The sequence below is a fragment of the Pristiophorus japonicus genome, chromosome 5 (genome assembly GCF_044704955.1).
Source record: "Pristiophorus japonicus isolate sPriJap1 chromosome 5, sPriJap1.hap1, whole genome shotgun sequence".
NCBI classification, from domain to species: Eukaryota; Metazoa; Chordata; class Chondrichthyes; family Pristiophoridae; genus Pristiophorus; species Pristiophorus japonicus.
Genome location: NC_091981.1, coordinates 131,046,200 through 131,068,494, shown reverse-complemented (window position 1 = coordinate 131,068,494; position 22,295 = coordinate 131,046,200). Strand labels below are relative to the sequence as shown.

Sequence of the window (22,295 nt, the reverse complement as noted above, 5' to 3'; positions counted from 1 at the left end):
TGATTTTATGGTGGTTGCACACCAGCTGAACATTTAGGAAGTGGAAACGCTTGTGGTTCACAAAAGCTCTCGGATTGTGATAGGGTACCCTGATGGCCACATGTGTGCAGTCAATCACTCCCTGGACCCGTGGGAAGCCAGCCAGAGCAGCAATGCTAACCACCCGTTCAGTCACACTGGCTTGATCTGTGGTAAACCTTATACAGTTGCCCACTTTGTTTAACACGGCATCGGTGACCTGTGTGATGCACCTGTGGGCGGCAGACTGGAAAATGCCACTGATGTCTGCAGCAGATGCCTGGAAGGAGCCTGAGGCAAAGAAGTTGAGAGCAAGAGTGGCTTTGACAGCCACTGGTAATGGGTATCTCCCCCCCCGCCCCCCTCTGGGCTGCAGGTCCTCCTCCAGCAATGCGCAAAGATCAGTGATCACCTGGTGCAATATCCTGAGTCTCCTTCGGCATTGCTGCTCTGTCATGTTCATGTAGCTCATCCTCTGCCCTGTGCTGGGGGTAATGCCTCCGGTGTGGTGCATCCCTGCACTCATGCCCTCCACCATGTGCAGCATGAGGTGGCTCAGGAGGCCGCGCTCCTGTTGTTGTTGCTCCTGCTGGTGTGGCTGGTTCTGCTGCTCCTGCAGCTATTCCTCATCAGACTCCAAGGACCAAGATGAGAGAGCATAAATCGTCCCAATCTTGATTGTTCTTCAGCCAGATCCAGTTGAGTTGGCAAAACCAATCTGACATTGGTCAGAATGTTTCTTACAAGCTTACAGAGAACAGAGTTCTCTACAAACAACTTCAACCTGCATGTGGCTCATAGTACTCTTTCTCATACTGAACTCTGCAGCTTCTGACATTGAGAAGTGAACAGCTGTGAAATGGTACCTTGTATACCACTTTTGCAGCTGTCACTTATTGAAAGTAATGGAGTCATGGAAAACCCAACTCCACATACCTGGCGTGAAACCCAAGGGAGACAAGGCCGTCAAAAGGTTGGTAAAATTGTAAGTGCCTGCTATAGCATTTAAGTATTTTGTAATGATACTAATTACCTGTCCCGCCGCTTACTGTCGGGTTAGCAATGCAAATGCCGACCTGACAGTTGAGAAACTCACATGGAGGCGGGTTCAGAGCGGTATCCCGACCCGCGATCAATCAAAACCATTTTGACAGCAGGCCTGCCTCCAAACCTGCACTCGCAGGGCTGGGAAGATTCCGGCCAGAGTGGGGAGGGAAAATTTAACGACAGGACCACTTTTGAACTTTTTTTCTCCATTTCTCGGCCAGCAGCCAGACAGATTGAGGTGCTGACGGGCGGGAAGGCTGGGGAGGGAGGGAGAGATCGCAAGGGTGAGGGTTGAGGAGATTGAGAGTCGGGGGAAGATCGTATTGTGGATTGAAGGGGAGATATGGGATCACGGGGGAGGCTTCGGATCACGAGGTCAGGGTGATCGGATCAAGGTGGGGGGCTTTGGATTGTTAGTCTTGGGGGGAGATCAGATCATGGGGGGGGGTTTGGGTCAGAGGGAGGGGAGATCGGATCGTGGGGGGGCTTAGCTCTCTGGACCTCCTGCACAGCTGGCTTGCAGGCTTTTCAATGGGAAAAACCATGCAAGCGCAGTATTTTGAATGAGCTGCACAAGCCCCTTAAAGGGGCCACATGCCCAAAAGAGAATTAACGGGAACATTGGCTGGGAGGCTGGTTTTTCTTGAGGGGTCAAAGGGAACATGACTGAGCAGCATTGCCAAAGGAGACTCAGGATATCACGCCAGGTGATCACCGACCTTTGCGCATTGCTGGAGGACGACCTGCAGCCCAGAGGAAGGGGGGTGGCGGGGGACACCCATTTCCAGTGACTGCCCCTCCTGGCCCACAAGCAGTGCTGGAAAGGCACATACCTGCTGGATCTGATTCTTCTCGTCTCCCTTCAAGTGCCAGGTTTCCCAAGCCCTGGCCCACAGTGGATAAATTTAACGGGCTGTTAAAATCTGATGCATGCTGCCTTATTAACATATTTAAATAACTGGAAGTGTTGGTTCGAGGTAGGTTGGGGTTGAGTTTCAGATTTTTGAAATTTTAACCTACGCCCCTCTCCCTCCCGTCGCGGGTTAAAGTTACCCCCAGAGAAACTAGTGAGTAAATAGAGAGATTCATGCCATGCCTTCATACAAACTACCTTAAAATGTACTTTTGATGTATGGCACTCTGTGATTAACGCATTGCTATCCAGCTAAAATCAAAATGACAGAACAAAAACTTAAAAGAAAAAATGCTCAATAAATTTATCTAAATATGCTAACTTACTGTACAGAATAATGGCCGAGTACAATGCAATGTATTGGATATGCATCTTATATTGAATTGTACATTTTATTGATCTCTCAGGTTTCTATACCAATAACAGAAGATCTAGATCCAATAGCAATGTTGACTGACGATGCCACGATTGCAACCTGGAATAATGAAGGATTGCCCAGTGATAGGATGTCAACAGAAAATGCCACTATTCTGGTCAACTGTGAACGCTGGCCACTCATGATTGACCCACAGCAGCAAGGGATCAAGTGGATTCGGAACAAATATGGAAGTGAGCTGAGAGTTGTACACATAGGACAGAAAGGGTAAATGGTTTAAAGATAACTAAAAGTACTGACTTGTTTAAAAAAAAGGTTTTTAATTTAAGGCACATTCTGTTGGTCTTATGAAATACATTTGATTACCAATGTGCATTCTAAATCTTTTTCTAAAAGATATTTAGACATCATTGAGCACGCACTATCTTGTGGTGATACCATCCTGATTGAAAACCTTGAGGAAACAGTTGATCCGGTTCTTGATCCAATACTCGGGCGAAACACAATTAAAAAGGGAAGGTGAGTGATTTGAATGACTAAATCATCATTTAAATTCATTGTTAATAATCAGGTCGTAACTATAAAAACAACAACCCAGGCATGATTCTATAGCATGTCATGATATCTGCTTTTACTAAGTCTCCATCTTACATAATCTTACATCTGTGATTCGATAGGGTGTTTCCTCTTTGCATTGCACCCAGGTCTGCTTATAGCAGGTTCCTACCCTTTTGCACTTTACATGCAATTTAAGGCGTTTCCCAAAAGGGGTGGGGAGGGCAGCAGACTTCTGCCTGAAATAGGCAAAAGCATTCAAATACCATGTTAATGCAGTGGAAGTTGGAACTATAGATGTAACAGGTAGAATAGCCATATTAAGCTTTTTTTTCATACAATATAGGGACAAAATTGCCCCTTTTTTAAGGCCCGTTACTGCCTCTAAGAGGAGGTAATGGAGCGGGAAGGCCTTTCCGACCAGGTGCAGGCAGAAGGTGCGACTCATTTTCCGCCGCGCCGCGTGTTTCCGCCCCGTTGTTGGCCGCACATCGACCACTTACTGATTGGCGGCGACCCCTTTTCCGCCCCGTGGAGGAAATTGCCCCGCAGGAGCACAGCCGCCGCCGGTCAGTGCCCCCGACAGCTTCGCGCAACGGGAAGCTACCAGTGGCTGGGCAGCGCATCCGCCCTTAAAGGGGAGGCCGTGGTTGCCATTTTGTTTTATTTGTCAGCCATCTCTGCAGTCAGCCCGACAATGGAGGCCGCTGGTTCTGCTGGGCCACCAACCGGCAGCCCCTCTTAGGTGCGGGACGGTTGGTCCAGCTGAAACCCTCCCCGATGGCCAGTGGGTGCCAAGGAGGCCTCACAGCATCTCTCCACTTCACTTAAAGGGGAGGGACATTGCTACGCATCAGCGCGGCACGTCTGTGTTGCACCCATGTTATCAGCCCGCCTTCCAAACACCCTGTTCATTTTTGCAGTCAGAAGTGTCCAATTTCCCCCTATTCCCCACCCCAGCAGTACGAGCGGTAATTCGCCATTCAATTTGAATTATCCGCCCCAAACGGATAATTTGGGGCAATCGGTGGCAGGGTCATCTGGAATCCGTAAAATGTTCTGGAATCTGGACCTGCCGACCTCGGGGCCCCGCAGCTGCCCGACCTCGCCCTGCTTGCCCTGCCGTTGCTGCCCTTACCTCGGGGCCTCCTCGGCAGAGCCCATCCGAACACCACCTCGCCAGCCGGTCCGAACACCACCTCAGCGGGGCCCACCTGAACATCTCGGCGGGGCCCGCCCGAAAACCACCTCGGCGGAGCCCGCCCGCCCGAACACATCCTCGGCGGGGCCCCGACCCTCTGTCCTCAGTGCCCCCCACCCCCGGCCCCGGCCCCCACTTTTCTGACGTTCCAAAATCCGGAAATACCTGAACCTGGGCTCGGGTGTTTCTGGATTCGTCATGTCAGAAGGACGATCGAAAGTCCGGTAAAGCCCAGAATCCGGAACAGCCTCAGTCCCGAGGGTTCCGGATTCTCAACGCTGCACATGTATACACAAACATATTCCATATTAGCTGTAAAAATTACATGGTCAGGCCTGGAGTATAAGAGACATTGGGCTGGATTATTGGCTGATTTGTGTCCCAATTAGCGCCTGGGCAGGGCGCAAAAACGATTTTATTTGGTGTGGAATGAGGCGCGCAACATTTTGCGCATGGGCGGTATTTTTGCCAATGGTTCTGCGGCAGCGCTTAAACTTAGCGCTCACCCGCTGTTTTAACTGTTTGGATGATGTAAATCATTGGGCAATGCTGCACTTGCACCCCGGGCGGAACATTCGGCTATATCACCTGATTTAGCGTCGGCCTGGGAACCCGCCAGTAAAAAGCAGTCGGACCCAGGGCGTACCAGTCGCTCACAGCGCCATCATGAAAACGGAGGAGAAAGTTGGAGCTCTGCGTGATTAAAAGCATTGGGAGAAGAGCACTGCGTTACTGCATACTTTTAATTGTGATGGTTATGTGAGTTTCATAGTTTGTTTTAAAGGACCTTTAAGGACATTTTAAAAGATGGGGGCCATGCTATGTCAGCCAGTAATCCTGGCTGCTATATTCATGTGGCGTCAAGCTGGAAGAAGGCTTATTGATGATCATTTTCAATGTAATCGAAGAGGTCACAGACGTATGGGGAGAAGGCCTTACCCCATCATGAATTTACAGGGAACATCGCTCATACCTGCAGCTCGCTGAGGCACAGTGCATTGGAAGGCTGCGCTTCTGAAAAGAGGTGGTCACAGAGATATGCCAGCTCATACAAGCAGTCCTACAGCCTACCAGTGGTAACATAACTGTATTGCCCATCGAGGTGAAGGTTGTTATGTATGAATAAAGAGTCTGACTAGATACTGTGAGCTCAAAGTAAAGTGTGACCTTAGTCTTTTATTGCAGGTTTCCAGAATGCCTCTCCAGCCTGAGGCCTCCTTAAGTACAGGTGCTCCCAAGGGATTGTGGGATCCCTTGGGACTCCAGGGGATGAGTCCTCTGGTGGCTAGACAAGGTATTTACAGGTTTACATATATAACCACACTCCCCCGCTCCCCCCTACCCCCCACCCCGCCGAAAGTCAATGGTGTAACTATTTACAAGGTGAGTCGATCTGCGGCCTTTCTTTCCCTGGTTGATCGTCCCGGTGCAAATGCTGGTTTTGGTGAATCGTTTGTTGGGCCCTTGCTGAGCTGCTGTGCAGCTGGCCTTGCTGGGCTGCCTGGTGTGGTGAGTCCTGCTGGGCTGCTGCGGGTGATGGGTTCTGCTTCATTGTCAACCGCGGTGTCGGTTGCCACTGGTGTGTATGTTGGGGGGTCAAAGCAGGTAGGGTCCAATGTGGGTTGTTGTGGATAGTCCGTGAATCTGAGTTTGATTTGGTCCAAGTGTTTCCGGTGGATGAGTCCATTTGAAAGTTTGACCCGAAACACCCTTATCCCCTCTTTGGCCACAACAGTGTCGGGAAGCGTCTTGGGACCTTGTCCATAGTTCAACACAAAAATACAGGATCATTGATTTCAATTTCGCGTGACACATTTGCGCTATCATGATAAGTACTTTGTCGAAGCCGCCTGCTCTCTACCTGTTCATGTAGATCAGGCTGGACTAATGAGAGCCTTGTCTAACGTGCCTTTTTCATGAGCAGTTCAGCGGGTGGAATCCCAGTGAGCGAGTGGGGTCTCGTGCGGTAGCTAAGCAGGACTCGGGATAGGTGAGTCTGCAGTGAGCCTTCAGTTACCCTCTTCAAGCTCTGCTTGATGGTTTGCACTGCTCTCTCTGCCTGACCATTGGAAACCGGTTTGAACGGGGCAGATGTAACATGTTTGATCCCATTACGGGTCATGAACTCTTTTCACTCGGCACTGGTGAAACATGGCCCGTTGTCGCTCACAAGGACAACAGGCAGGCCGTGCGTGGCAAACATGGCCCGCAGGCTTTCAGTGGTGGCAGCGGACGTGCTTACCGACATTATCTCACATTCAATCCATTTGGAGTACTCATCTACAACCACTAGGAACATTTTACCCAAAAACGGACCCTGGACCACGATTTGGAGGGCCAAGACCATAAACTTAGTGGCGCCTCCCGAGGTGCATTGCTTAACTGCGATCATGTGTTACATTTGTGTACGCAGGACTCTATAAGTCCGCATCGATACCGGGCCACCACACGTGGCATCTGGCTGTCGCTTTCATCATTACAATGCCTGGGTGAGTACTGTGGATTACGGGAATCAGTTCTTTTGTATAAGTTCTCAGTTTAGTGTGAATGGGAGTCAGGACTGGCCTTGAGACCTTGCTGCACCACAATTTATCGAAAGTCTTTTTGCTCATAATGGAGTGGCTCGTGCCCGTATCCAACTCCATTGACACTGGGAGTCCATTTAATTCAACCTTCGGCACTTTCGGGGGCCACTTTGTGGTAAATGTGTGCACCCCATATACCTCTGCCTCATTGGTCTGAGGCTCTGGTTCATCGTGATCCGTCGTGGATCTGTCCTCCACTGCAACATGGTGGTTTGCAGGGTTCGCAGCTCGCCTGTACAGACATTGAAGGTGTCCCATCGTTCCACAGCTCTTGCAAACATACCCTTTGAAGCAGCATGAATGGAAACGATGATCACCCGCGCAGCGCCAACAAGGTATTAATGGCCTTGCATTCATCACCCTTGATGGTGGATTCTCAGACATCTGCGGACGTGCAGCTGCAGGCATGTGGGGCCTGCCCTGTAAGTTGCGATTTGAAAACTGTTGTGTTCCTAACACAGATGAGGCTGCACACAGGGAGGTTAAAGTAACAGTGACCTCAGTCTTTATTAAGACACTCCAGAGTGAGGAACAGGCCTTAGGGGCCGGTTTATATAAAGTGCTCCCAAGGGATGCTGGGATCCCTTGGGACTTCAGGGGATGCGCTCACTGGTGGCGGAACATGGGAGTGCACGCTTTACAGATACACAACATCACTCCCCCCACCAAAGTCAAAGTGAAAACTATTTACAAGGTAAGGCGGTCGGGAGCCTTTCTTTCCCTGGTGGACCGCCTCGGTACAAATGTCTGTTCTGGTGTGTTGTTGGCCCTGCAGGGTTGCTGGGTGAGCCTGGCCTTGATGGGTTTGATTTCCTAGTCCGGGTTGGTGTTGTTGATCGGGCATCTGGTGTAGATGAACAGTTCCTTGTGTTGATGCAGGTGAGGCCCTTCAAAAACTCCTCCAGCTCCTGCGTCATGTAGGCCGAAGTCAGGTCGAGCTTGGTGAACATCTTGTCTCCTGTCAGTGTCGCAAATAAGTCGTCTGCCTTAGGTAGCGGGTATTGGTCCTGTAGCGAGAAACGATTAATAGTTACTTTATAATCGCCGCAAATCCTGACTGTGCCATCACTTTTGAGTACTGGAACAATCGGGCTGGCCCACTCGCTGAATTCCACTGGGGCGATGATGCCCTCGCATTGCAGCCTGTCCAGCTCGATTTCCACTCTCTCCCTCATCATGTGAGGTACTGCTCGGGCCTTGTGGTGAATGGGTCGTGCCTCTGGGACCAAGTGGATCCGCACCTTTGCCCCGGAAAAGTTTCCAATGCCTGGCACATTGCTAGAACCTGGGTACATGAGGCCTCATCGACATGTGATAGCGCTCAGATGTCATCCGAGTTCCAGCGGATTTTGCCCAGCCAGCTAGTTCCAAGCAGTGTGGGGCCATCGCCCGGGACAATCCAGAGTGGCAGTTCGTGCACCGTGCCCTCGTAGGTAACCTTGACCATGGCACTGCCCAGGACAGTGATAAGCTCTTTGGTGTACGTTCTCAGTTTCGTGTGGATGGGGCTCAGGGCTGGTCTGAGTGCCTTGTTGCACCACAGTCTCTGAACCATCTTTTTACTCATGATGGATTGGCTAGCACCAGTGTCCAGTTCCATGGCTACGGGTAAGCCATTCAATTTTACATTTAGCATTATAGGTGCATATTTCATCAAAAATGTGTGCACCCCGTGTACTTCAGCATCTGCCTCCTCTCTCTGAGGCTCAAAATTGCTTTGATCCACCATGGACCGATCTTCCTCTGCCACGTGGTGGTTAGCAGGTTTTGCAGAGCTTGCAGCTGAATGGAAGCCTCCACAATGCCAACAAGGTGTGAATTGCCTTCCATTCATCCTTTGTTGCGGAATCTGAGTCATCTGGGTCACCTGAGGCCTGCTGACAGTTGCAGACTCGTGGTTTCTGCCCTATACATTTCTGCTCACAAACACAGTTCCAGTTAATTTATGAACATTGCTAGCACTTGTGTGCTGAGAGATTTGTTTGGTGTTATCACTGGTGGACATAAATACCTGTGCTATCGCAATGTCCTTACTGAGGGTCGGTGTCTCTACAGTCAAAAGCTTTCGTAGGATGGTCTCGTGGCCAATGCCCAGTACAAAAAAGTCTCTGAGCATTTGCTCCGAGTAGCCATCAAACTTACATTGTCCTGCAAGTCGCCTTAGCTCGGCGACGTAGCTCGCCACTTCCTGACCTTCAGATCGCTGGCACGTGTTGAACCGATACCTCGCCATCAGCATGCTCTCCGTCAGGTTAAGATGTTCCCGAACCAGTGTACACAGCTCCTCATACGACTTATCTGTGGGTTTCACCGGAGCCAGAAGATTCTTCCTGATGCTGTAGGTCGGTGCCCCGCAGACCGTGAGGAGGACCGCTCTCCTTTTTGCAGCGCTTCCTTCTCCATCCAGCTCGTTGGCTACAAAGTACTGGTCTAGCCGTTCGACATAGGCTTCCCAGTCCTCACCCTCCGAGAACTTCTCCAGGATGCCCACAGTTTGCTGCATCTTTGCGTTGGATTCGTATACTCGTCGCCAGTTGTTGTGTTCCTAACACAGATGAGGCTGCACACAGGGAGGTTAAAGTAACAGTGACCTCAGTCTTTAATAAGACACTCCAGAGTGAGGAACAGGCCTTAGGTGGCCGGCTTATATACAGTGCTCCCAAGGGATGCTGGGATCCCTTGGGACTTCAGGGTATGCGCTCCCTGGTGGTGGAACATGGGAGTACATGCTTTACAGATACACAATAAAAACAACACACTTTGTTCACCGTACTTGTAGCAGCACTCGTGTGCTGAGCGATTTGCTTAGTATCGTCACTGGTGGCAATGAACGCCTGGGCTATCACTATGGCTTTACTCAAGGTTGGTGTCTCTACAGTCAAAAGTTTGCGAAGTATCATTTCATGGCCAATGCCAAGTACAAAGAAATACCTGAGCATGTGCTCCAAATGTCCTTCAAATTCGCAATGTTCTGCAAGGCGTCTTAGCTCGGCGACATAACTCGGCACTTCCTGGCCTTCAGACCTTTTGTAGGTGTCGAACCGGTGCCTCACCATCAGAATGCTTTCCTTCGGGTTCAGATGCTCCCGGACCAGTGTGCACAAATCACCGTGCGATTTCTCTGTGGGTTTCGTTGGAGCAAGAAGATTTTTCATGAGGCCATACGTTGGTACCCCGCAGACGGTGAGGAGAATCGGCCTTCCTTTGGCAATGTTCGCTTCTCCTTCCAGCTCGTTGGCCACGAAGTATTGGTCGAGTCGCTCCACGAAGGTTTCCTAATCATCTCCCTCCGAAAATTTCTCCAGGATGCCCACTGTTCTCTGCATGATTGGGTTCGTCATCTGTTTCTCGTCACCAGTTGTTATGTATGGATAAAGAGTCTGACTAGATACTGTGAGCTCAAAGTAAAGTGTGACCTTAGTCTTTTATTGCATGTCTCCAGAGCGCCTCTTTAACCTGAGAGGCCTCCTTAAGTACAGGTGCTTCCAAGGGATTGTGGGATCCCTTGGGACTCCAGAGGATGAGCCCTCTGTTGGCTACACAAGCTATTTACAGGTTTACATATATAACAAAGGTGACTGCGGCACTTGCCTTCTATGCCTCCAGCTCCTTTCAGGTATCAGCGGAGACATATGCTGCATCCCACAGCATGCTACACATTGCTGCATTCACCAAGTGACTACTGCACTGTACTCACGCAGGATGGACTTCATAAACTTCCCAATGACCAAGGAGAACCAGAATGAGAGGGCTGTAGATTTTGGACCATTTGCTGGCTTCCCCAAAGTTCAGGGTGCCGTTGACTGTATGCACATCACCCTGTGAGCAGCTTTACAGAATGCCAGGGTTTTCCAAAACTGAAAGGGATTCCACTCCATGAACGTACAGATTGTCTGCAACCATACTCAGCGCATCATGGCAGTCAATGCCCAATATCCAGGGAGCATCCATGATGCTTTCATCTTGAGTGAGATCAGTATCTCACGCATGTTGCAGTGTCAACCACAAGGCCAGAGCTGGCTGCTTGGGGACACAGGTTACGGCCTCGCCACTTGGCTCATGACCCCTCTCCAGAACCCTCAGACAGAAGCTGAGTATCGCTGTAATGAGAGCCATGCAGCCACACGCAACATCGTCGAACAGACAATTGGAGTGCTCAACCAGCCTGAACCACTCTGGAGGCTGCCTGCAATACTCCCCCTCAGCAGGTCTCTGAGTTCATTGTGGTGTGCTGCATGCTACACAATTTAGCAATAATGAGGGGACAGGATTTGCCAATGGAGATTGCAGAACCACCTCAGGAGAGATGGGGGAGAAGGAAGAGGAGCCTGGCGAGGAACCCATGCCACCACCACCTCCACCGCAACCACAGGGGAAATTTCGCCGATGCAAAAGCCTTACATCAGCAGCTCATAATTGAATGTTTTGCTTGAAGAGTGAACGGCATGGTTGACCGTTGCCTGGCCACTCTCTGTTGACTAATCCCCCTCTTATTCTGCAAATGAGACACTACACGGGAATGGTTAAGGTGAACAAAATAATTTATTAAACATTGTAAACTTTGTTAACTTTAATAAAATAACATAAATTAGCTGCATCTAGCAGTGTGACAATTGAACAGCAACATTATGAACAATATAACAATATAAATCAGAACATAATAATAAAACATAACACATAGGATGCATCCAGCATCAACAACATAAATGCAACAACCCCTGCTCTACTATTTTTTACAACTAGCTTTCCCCCCACCTCCTTACCCCTTATCCCTCCCGCCTTGCCTGCTGCTCCTAACCCAAGTGTACCAAGATGGCATGCAGCAACGTTGTCAGCGCACTGCTGTATTGCGGGGAGAGACAATGGAGACACCATCTTGGGACACACTGGACTAGTTCATGGCGTGAAAGGCCCAGCGTCTGACTGGCGAGCCTCTTCATCGGCGTCAACAGTCACAGGTGGTTGGGGTTTGGGTGTGCCAGTGGGTTCTGCAGAAAGTATGGTGGAAGGGTTTATGGACTGGATCATCTGCTTAAGCTGAAGCTGGAGCTTGTGCCTGTGATGCATTTACGATTGGACAGCAGACCAGAAACGCGGGAAAAAAAAAATTGTGCATGTGCAAATGGACGATTTTTTTAGGGTCGGAACATTTGGCTCCGACGCACAAATTGTGTGGTGCAACGCCGAAATTAGCGCTAACGCTCCTCATGAACTTTTATTTGGCAAAAGTTGCACGCTCTGGCGCTAACGCTAACGCTAAATTTTGGTTTTGTCACGATTTGCGCCCGGAAACGGGCTGAAACCCGAAAATCCAGCCCATTACCCCATTAACCGTCCATGAGTAGAGATGCGAAATATAGTAGGTATATAGTAAGTCAGGCAAGAACACTGTACGAGAGTCGCCTGGTATGAAGAGGCTTGTTTTATGGATGTACTGGGAAGAGATATGATTTTAAAGGCTACAGAAAACTAATGAACACTCATGTGTATCCTATAATACCTCCGCTTAAGGGCAATAGGGATATATAGCAAAAACCTATAAATAAAAACCCAACAGAAATGATGGGTCAACATCTCACGTGAGTAGACAGTGGGGAGGATGACTGGCCACATTATTTACAGGATTCCCAGTTCACTGATCATTTATTATTAGAATAATTCTGTGTTCCTGTGTGACTCTGAATATCTTTTTGTGTACTTTCAAATACAAAATGCTGCCACAATAGTATGGAAACTTTGCAATTGTGTTATTTTGCTAAATAATAAATACAAATACTTCCTGCTAAGTGTTTTACAAGTAGTTATTTATTAATCACAGTTAATTTAGTCTAAAAAATATCATTAAAATGGAGTCAGTTGACTACAAATAGCTTTAGCAAATTGACACTAAAACTATTAAATGCTGAAACTGACTATTTTCAATGTGGCATTTTTAAATATTAAGTCATATTAATATAAATATACATTTAATAGGTTTTGGAGGAGTACTTTATACAACAAGAATTCTACCCAGACCTACTTCTACTTCAACTGTGAATAACAAATAATTAACTATAAACATTTAATAGACAGCATTTAATTAGTATTTAACCACGCAGCACATTATTTCCAGTAGTCTATCACAGTTGCTGATAGGAGAGAATTGGGACCAACCAGGCGAGAGGTGCCCTGGAACAACTTAAACAAAAGTACAATTTAAAATTACCTTTGGAAGGAGAAGGGTAGAATATACTTTCATGTTTAAATTAATAACATTGCTCTTTTTATATCCCTCACTAGCTGTGACCAATCTTTTTCAATTGTTTCCTATGTTCTTTCCAAACTCCTTGATAGCAGATCCTCTTTGGCTAATCCTCTCTGGCTACAAGTGTGGTGCCAGAGGACTGGAGGACTGCTAATGTTGTACTGTTGTTTAAAAAGGGAGAATGGGATAGACCAAGTAATACCAGGTCAGTCAGCCTAACCTTGGTGCTGGAAAAATTATTGGGAAAAATTCTGAGGGTCAGGATAAATCTTCATTTAGAAAGACACGGATTAATTAATGATAGTTGGGTCGTGTCTGACTAACTTGATTGCATTTTTTGAGGAGGTAACAAGGAGGGTCGATGGGTGTAGTGCGTTTGATCTATTGTAGATGGATTTTAGCAAGGCTTTTGATAAGGTCACACGTGGCAGACTGGTCACAAAAGTAAAAGCCCATGGGATCCAAGACAAAGTTTCAAGTTGGATCCAAAATTATCTCAGAGGCAGGAAGCAACGGGTAATTGTCGATGGGTGTTTTTGTAGCTGGAAGGCTACTAGAAATACTACAGGTAAAAGTCAATAAGATGGTGTGGTCACTACTGTCACGGAAGCAGTTAATAGGTTGTTAATATTTTTAAGGTGAAAAGATTTGGCAGAACTGCTGCATAACTTACAAAAGTCCTTGCAGACAGGCAGTGAAAAGACAGTTGAAAGGCAAAAGTGAATTAAAAGTAGTTCCAAAATTGAGGGAAATTACATAGATAGGAGAAATGGGCAGGAAAATGGGAAACATGACCGATCCAAAGTTGTCAAGTCACTGTTCAGACCTGTGAGTTGCAGAATGTCAAAGAGAAAGATGAGATGCTAAGATAAATTAGTGAAGGAAGGTGACTCTCCTGGCACAGTCCCTCACTCACGAGGAGCTTGCATGGGAGAATCGGGCGAGGTCAGTGCACACCTGATTTGGGCTCCCAGTGGGTGGCACTCCCTGCTGGAAACGGGACATAAAATTATCCGCTATATTTATACTTTCACAGAGGAAACACTGAGGCACAACAATGTCATAAGAATAATGTTATATTTCTAAAGAGAACATAGACCGAATTTCCTTAGAACTGCTCCTGTTCTACCATCGAAAACCCCATTTACCCGCGTAAACATGGTTTCTGCCATACTTCAGGCAAAACTACGGCAAACTACAAAGTGGCCCTGATTGGACAGGTTCAACTGCATTTCTTCTCAAAACAGAATTAATGCATTATTGATAGAACATTACTAAAACAAATGAAAGTCTTTGCTGATGGATTGGCCCATCGGGTACTGTTAGACATGAAAGGAATAATTAGTATTCATTACTTCACACTCTACAACATTCCAATTATTAACGAAGTTCAATTCCTAGACTGTGCAAAATCCATCACCAACCTCTCTGAAGCTATTACTAATTAGAGAAAAAGTAAGATGCAGCAATGACAATAACAGGGATAGAACATAAACAAAATGTATAAGATGGAGTCAGAAAAAACTTAAGACACTGATAAACTACAACAACACTGCGGCCCAAAATTCCTCAGAGCTGCTCCTGCTCTATGAGCTAGACTTTCCCAAGAGCCCCTCAACGCCCGATTGCCCACCCAGAAAAACCGCTAACGTTTTGCAAGTAACACTGGCAAAAATTTCCATAATTAACTTAACAATAATCACCAGGCGAGAAAATGGATCTTGCACCAATATTTTTGCGGTTTCTCGGTGGTTAAAAGGGAAACTAAGTGAATAGGGCGGTTCATAAAATGTTTTTCTAAATTTAGTCTGAGGCTGCGGTTGAGCCAAGGGAGGGGGAAAACTTTTTTAAAAATCACTTTAAAAAAAAAAGTTTAAAAACATTCCCAAGGCAGTTTTAAAGCTAATCGCCGTTTTACAATAAAAAAAATAAAGAACCTTTAACTTACCTTTTTTTGCAGAGTACTCACCTATCACCGTTTTACAGGGTGGTTCCCTCGGCGATCTGGATGGGCTTCCGTTGAGGCCAAACTTACGCCCTGGCGATTTTCTCGGTGCTGCACGTTGGCGTTTTGAGATTTGGGCGGTACCATTAAAAAACGAAGGGGGAAACTTTCGCCAAGCGGTTTCTCTAGCTGTACTGCCGAGAAAAACGCCGAAAATGAAGGTGAAAGTTTGGCCCATATTAACTAAACCCACTTAATTTGAAACAGTCTTAAGAGAAAGCTCTGTACTGAGAAACAATATTTCAGCGTAGTTTATATCAAATGAGACAACCAATAATAAAAAATATATAGAATTGTACAGCAAATAAGTTACCTGAAATTACCCCGACCTTTGACCATGTGATGCATTTAACGCGTTGAACATTCACCACACCGAGAGGTTACAGTTATGAAGATTTAGGGGGGGAAATCGCTCTCTACTCCGTTTAGGGCGGATAATTCGAATTATTTGAATTGTTGCGGGGTGGGGGAAGAGGTGGGAAATTGGGCTCTTTAAATTAAAAAATGCCTTCCAACACTTGTGCACGCTGTTGGAGGCGGGAGCAGGTTGGTGTTCTTTAGCGCCGCGCTAACAACGTCGGTGTGGCACTGATGATGTCAGCGCAGCGTGGCACTGCCGCGTCGCACCGTCCCTCCCCTTCACTTAAAAGGGGCTGCTGGGCTACTTGTTGGCGGCCCGGCCGAACCAGCGGCCGCCATTGTTGGGCCGACTCAGGAGTCAACCGACAATTAAAATAAAATGGCGGATGCAGCGGTACGCCCTCCACTTTAATGGTGGCCACAGAGTCCAGCTACTGGCAGCTTCACGCCCAGCAATTCCCCCTGCGGAGCGCAAAAGTGGTCGGCACCGGATGGTTAGGGGTCGGCACACCAAGCGGGGCAGGAAAGGTGAGGCGCGCCAGAAAGCCGGGCCTTAAAAAAAAGGTCAATTTCGGCCCCTCAGACTAGAGGGCTCTCTTAACTAGAACAGGGAAAATTGGAGGAATCTCATTATAAACAGTTCTGCGAGGATAAAAAATGAATGACAGGTTGGTGAATTCATAATAAGGAAGCATAGACTCAGGATTATCACTAGAAGAATGATAGGGGAAGTTAAAATCATATTTTTACACAAAGATTTATTAGAACATGATTGCTCAATCACAAGTGGATATTGTCACAGCAACGACAACATCATTCAAAAGAGATTTAGCTATGTGATAAAGGAAGAAATAAAGAGGATAAGGGGATGGGCAGGATAGGACAGATAGCTTCAATGATGAGCCTTCTGTGCTGTAATTTCTAAAAATTCAGTTTTCCATTATTCTGATTTGTATTGTGATACAGTTTGCAAGATTAGAGTTCTGTCAGTAAAGAGAAGTTTTGTGGCTGATTTTAAGTTTAAAATATGTGGAAGAATATAAGAGCGCAAAATTTCCATTTATCCCAGCTGAGCGAACAGATAAATCATCCAAAATTCAAAAGGAATAAATGTTTGACATTGTAGACCGATTTTGACTCAGTTAGCCTAGCAGGAACGGGGTGGGAGTAGCCCAAAAATCAGAGTGCTGCACTTACTGCCCTGTTCCTGCTCCGAACCCGAACCCATTTTGCCCAGGGCCTTTACAAGGACATCCAAGGGAGTCGGCCCAACAATGGCGGTCGCTGGTTCTGCCGGGCCGCCAACAGGCAGCCCAGCAGCCCTCTTGGGTGCCGGGCCACTGGCGAGGCTGAACCCCTCCCTGGTGGCCAATGAGCGCCCCGGAGGCCTCACTTGGCCTCACAGCATCCCTCCCCTTTAAGTGAAGGGGAGGGATGGTGTGACACGTCAGTGCCATGTTGTGCTGACGTCATCAGTGCCGTGCTGTGCTGACGTGGTTAGCGTGACACTGATGGACACCGCTTTGCTCCCGCCCCGCTACCACCTCCAAGTCAGGATCCTGTGACATACATTGCAATTTCAAGGTACATTTAGGAAGGGAGTTAGCACTGCACCTAATTGGACCGGGTGGTGAGCAGCCACTGAATGCTGCTCACAAAATAGCCCAAGAAATATTGCTTTTTTTTGGTAAGGTAGAATAGAGAAGCAGAAGTGTTCTTCCTGAGCCCTAAAGAAGTCTGGGCCGCTACCATCCCATCTGAGCGCCGACCCCCCCCCGACCCCCCCACCCAACAGTGAGATCACCTCCCCCAACCCCAAGGCTCCAACTGTCAGCCGGCACAACATGAGACCCAATTGATTTCCCACCTGCCGAGAATCCTGTTGCCAACCGCTGCTCGCTGGCAGAATGGGAATGATGCCTGGGTCTCAAAATGGCACAGGCCTTCCGCCGGCAAAAATGGGTGGGCAGCAGGTGCACTGCACCAGATGCTCACTCAGTCTCTGCCATTAGTTAAAATTGGCCCTTCAATTTGTATAACAGGATAGTGATTGTTAGCAGTGCGAGTGTTAGAAAAGACCCTGTGGAGGAGTTATCCTCAGTTTCCTGGCCAATATTTATCCCTCAATCAATGTCACTAAAAAACAGATTATCTGGTCATTATCAGATTTCTGTTTTTGGGAGCTTGCTGTACCCAAATTGGCTGCCGCGTTTCCCACATTACAATAGTGACTACACTTTTGTTTTAAAGTAGTTCATTGGCTATAAAGTACTATGGGACGCCCGATGGTCATGAAAGGCACTATATAACGGCAAGTCTTTTGTACTGGTTTTAAGGAAGGTTGTGATGGCAGTCTCAGAAATAGAAGGGTTGGTAAGGGGAGGAAGAAAATGTTGAAAAAAACAATTTGGAGGGAGAAAAACTTTGCCTTCCGTGGAACAAAAATAAAAGCCTATCCTCGCACACCCGCCCCCCACTGCCCCCCCCCCCCCCCCTGCCAGGACCTTGTATATTTATATGAGGCCTGGCCATTAAAATGGACTGAGCTTCACGTCAGCCAGCCCCACATCTGCCCCTCGGCCTCAGTTAAAATCAAGACTAAAATGTACAATTTCTCTACTCTAAATCCACAAAGTAAAGAGCACACATATTGAAAAGGGTTGCATTATATTTGTCCATCTAAAAAAGTAATTAATCAAAATAATAAATAATGTATCATTTATTTCTCAGATATATTAAAATTGGTGACAAAGAGTGTGAATTTAACAGCAGTTTCCAGCTCATTCTTCATACAAAGTTGGCAAACCCTCACTACAAACCTGAGACGCAGGCTCAGACTACACTCATTAATTTTACAGTCACGCGGAATGGGCTCGAAGATCAGCTGCTGGCTGAAGTGGTCAACACTGAGAGGCCAGATCTAGAACACCTGAAGGTACTGTACTTGAGATAAATGCTGCCTAGAGATAGGATAGAAACAACTGCAACCCCATTAAGTGCAATTGCAAAGAATTCCAGGTACCTTTTCCTCTTTTTAATAGGGTATGTTTCTGTTTATTTCGAAGATATATGTTTGCAACAGTCTCTAAAATATATTTTATAGTAAATTATTAAGTAATTGACTATTTCAAATAACCTTGCCCAACAATTAACAGATTGTATTGTATATACAAACTGTATTTTAGAAAATATCATTTATTTTGTTAACTTGACAAGGGGAAGGAAAATTAAAGAAAAACAGAAAAATTCCGATTTTTCAATGATATCTGCTTTAAGCTTTTGTCCGTTGTCATGCATGATTGCGCAATCGTGATGGCCTTGCTCAAATCCAGAGTCTCCGCCGCTCGTAGCTTACGCAGGATCACCTCGTGGTTGATGCTGATTACAAAGAAATCCCGCAGCATGTCTGCCAACGCAGTTTCAAACTTACACGGTCCAGCTAGGCATCTTAGGTCGGCAACAAATTCTGATGCATCCTGGCCCTCAGAACAAACGTGTGTATAGAATCGATATCTTGAGATGATGATGCCTTCATCTGGTTTGAGATGGTCACGTACCAGAGCACACAATGTTTCATAGTCCTTGCCCATTGGACTTAAAGGCGAGAGGAGATTCTTTATGAGTCCATAGATTTTCGGACCGCAAACCGTGAGGAGGACCGCCCAGCGCCGAACTGCGTCTGCCTCTTTCTCCATTTTGTTGGCCACGAAGTACTAGTTCAAACAGGCTACAAAGTATGCCCAATCTTCTCCCTCCATGAAATGCTCCAGAACTCCAATTGTGCTCACTTTTGGATGCAAAGGTTCTTGTTACCTCGTCGGCAAATGTTGTGCATGCAATAATTCAATAGACTGAATACTGTAAACTCCGAACAGGTACAAACCTGGCTCTACTTTATTAGGGCCCAAAGTCATTACATTACAAGATGGCTGGCCTTTTATACCTGGGCCGCACACACGTGCGCACAGCCCAATGACCTCCGACAGTGGCACCACCTGGTGGCTAGTAAATCCAAGCATACATACATGACACCTTCTCCACAGCTCTGTGCCTTGCCCTGACACAGAAGCTGAGGAAAGCAGCTCCAGAAAGGCTGCAGTACCATGAGAAGACGTCAGAGAAAATTTGGTTTTCTTCACATAAGGGGCATTGGGCTGAATTTTAGTACACAAAAGCGGGAGAGTTGGGGTCGGGTCAGGTATTAAAATTTTTAAAATCTGAAACATGACCTCAACCTGCGTCCATTCTGCCCACTTCCTGGTTTAACGGAGGCAGGACAAGGAGCAGGCAGCCAATCTGTTCCCAGGAGGCGGGTAGGCAAACATAAGAACATAAGAAACAGGACAGGAGTAGGCCATTACGGCCCCTCAAGCCTACTCCGCCATTTAATACAATCATGGCTGATCCGATCATGGACTCGGGTTCATTTCCCTGCCCGCTCCCCATAACCCCTTTTTCCCTTATCGGTGAAGAAACTGTCTATTTCTGTCTTAAATTTGTTCAATGTCCCAGCTTCCACAGCTCTCTGAGGCAGCGAATTCCATAGATCTACAACCGTCTGAGAGAAGAAATTCCTCCTCATCTCTGTTTTAAAAACATAAGAACATAAGAATTAGGAACAAGAGTAGGCCATCTAGCCCTTCGAGCCTGCTCCGCCATTCCAAAAGAACATGGCTGATCTGGCCGTGGACTCAGCTCCACTTACCCGCCCGTTCCCCGTAACCCTTAATTCCCTTATTGGTTAAAAATCTATCTATTTGTGATTTGAATACATTCAATGAGCTAGCCTCAACTGCTTCCTTGGGCAGAGAATTCCACAGATTCACAACCCTCTGGGAGAAGAAATTCCTTCTCAACTCGGTTTTAAATTGGCTCCCCCGTATTTTGAGGCTGTGCCCCCTAGTTCTAGTCTCCCCGACCAGTGGAAACAACCTCTCTGCCTCTATCTTGTCTATCCCTTTCATTATTTTAAATGTTTCTATAAGATCACCCCTCATCTTTCTGAACTCCAACGAGTAAAGACCCAGTCTACTCAATCTATCATCATAAGGTAACCCCCTCATCTCCGGAATCAGCCTAGTGAATCGTCTCTGTACCTCCTCCAAGGCTAGTATATCCTTCCTTAAGTAAGATGACCAAAACTGCACGCAGTACTCCAGGTGCGGCCTCAGCAATACCCTGTACAGTTGCAGCAGGACCTCCCTGCTTTTGTACTCCATCCCTCTCGCAATGAAGGCCAACATTCCATTCGCCTTCCTGATTACCTGCTGCACCTGCAAACTAACTTTTTGGGATTCAAGCACAAGGACCCCCAGGTCCCTCTGCACCGCAGCATGTTGTAATTTCTCCCCATTCAAATAATATTCCCTTTTACTGTTTTTATTCCCAAGGTGGATGACCTCACATTTTCCGACATTGTATTCCATCTGCCAAACCTTAGCCCATTCACTTAACCTATCTAAATCTCTTTGCAGCCTCTCTGTGTCCTCTACACAAACCGCTTTCCCACTAATCTTTCTGTCATCTGCAAATTTTGTTACACTGCACTCTGTCCCCTCTTCCAGGTCATCTATGTATATTGTAAACAGTTGTGGTCCCAGCACCGATCCCTGTGGCACACCACTAACCACCGATTTCCAACCCGAAAAGGACCCATTTATCCCGACTCTCTGCTTTCTGTTAGACAGTCAATTCTCTATCCATGCTAATACATTTCCTCTGACTCCACGTACCTTTATCTTCTGCAGTAATCTTTTGTGTGGCACCTTATCAAATGCCTTTTGGAAATCTAAATACACCACATCCATCGGTACACCACTATTCACCATGCTCGTTATATCCTCAAAGAATTCCAGTAAATTCGTTAAACATGATTTCCCCTTCATGAATCCATGTTGTGTCTGCTTGATTGCACTATTCCTATCTAGATGTCTTGCTATTTCTTCCTTAATGATAGCTTCAAGCATTTTCCCCACTACAGATGTTAAACTAATTTGATTAAGGTCTCAGCCATTTCCACATTTCCCATTATTAAATCCCCCTTCTCATCTTCTAAGGGACCAACATTTACTTTAGTCACTCTTTTCCATTTTATTTATCGGTAAAAGCTTTTACTATCTGTTTTTATGTTTTGCGCAAGTTTACTTTCGTAATCTATCTTTCCTTTCTTTATTGCTTTCTTAGTCATTCTTTGCTGTCGTTTAAAATTTTCCCAATCTTCTAGTTTCCCACTAACTTTGGCCACCTTATACGCATTGGTTTTTAATTTGATACTCTCCTTTATTTCCTTGGTTATCCATGGCTGGTTATCCCTTCTCTTACCGCCCTTCTTTTTCACTGGAATATATTTTTGTTGAGCACTATGAAAGAGCTCCTTAAAAGTCCTCCACTGTTCCTCAATTGTGCCACCGTTTAGTCTGTGTTCCCAGTCTACTTTAGCTAACTCTGCCCTCATCCCACTGTCGTCCCCTTTGTTTAAGCATAGTACGCTCGTTTGAGACACTACTTCCTCACTCTCAATCTGTATTAGGAATTCAACCATACTGTGATCGCTCATTCCAAGAGGATCTTTTACTAGGAGATCGTTTATTATTCCTGTCTCATTACACAGGACCAGATCTAAGGTTCTTGTAGGTTCTGTAACATACTGTTCTAAGAAACAATCCCGTATGCATTCTATGAATTCCTCCTCCAGGCTACCCCGTGCGATTTGATTTGACCAATCGATATGTAGGTTAAAATCCCCCATGATTACTGCTGTTCCTTTTTCACATGCCTCTATTATTCCCTTGATTATTGTCCGCCCCACCGTGAAGTTATTATTTGGGGGCCTATAAACTACGCCCACCAGTGACTTTTTCCCCTTACTATCTCTAATCTCCACCCACAATGATTCAACATTTTGTTCATTAGAGCCAATATCGTCTCTCACAACTGCCCTGATATCATTCTTTATTAACAGAGCTACCCCACCTCCTTTCCCTTCTTGTCT

The 22,295-nt window shown here is 46.6% G+C and overlaps 1 protein-coding gene across 3 annotated transcripts in view; it reads left to right on the top strand.

The window, feature by feature from the left end:
• LOC139264459 (dynein axonemal heavy chain 11-like) overlaps positions 1–22,295 on the top strand; it is a 679,414-nt gene that overhangs the window by 541,551 nt on the left and 115,568 nt on the right. For all 3 annotated transcript variants that reach the window (XM_070880970.1, XM_070880972.1, XM_070880971.1), the window contains 3 exons: positions 2,386–2,621; positions 2,751–2,873; positions 18,035–18,239. In XM_070880970.1, the coding sequence (XP_070737071.1) occupies positions 2,386–2,621; positions 2,751–2,873; positions 18,035–18,239 (564 nt within the window). The remainder of the gene's footprint in view (positions 1–2,385; positions 2,622–2,750; positions 2,874–18,034; positions 18,240–22,295) is intronic.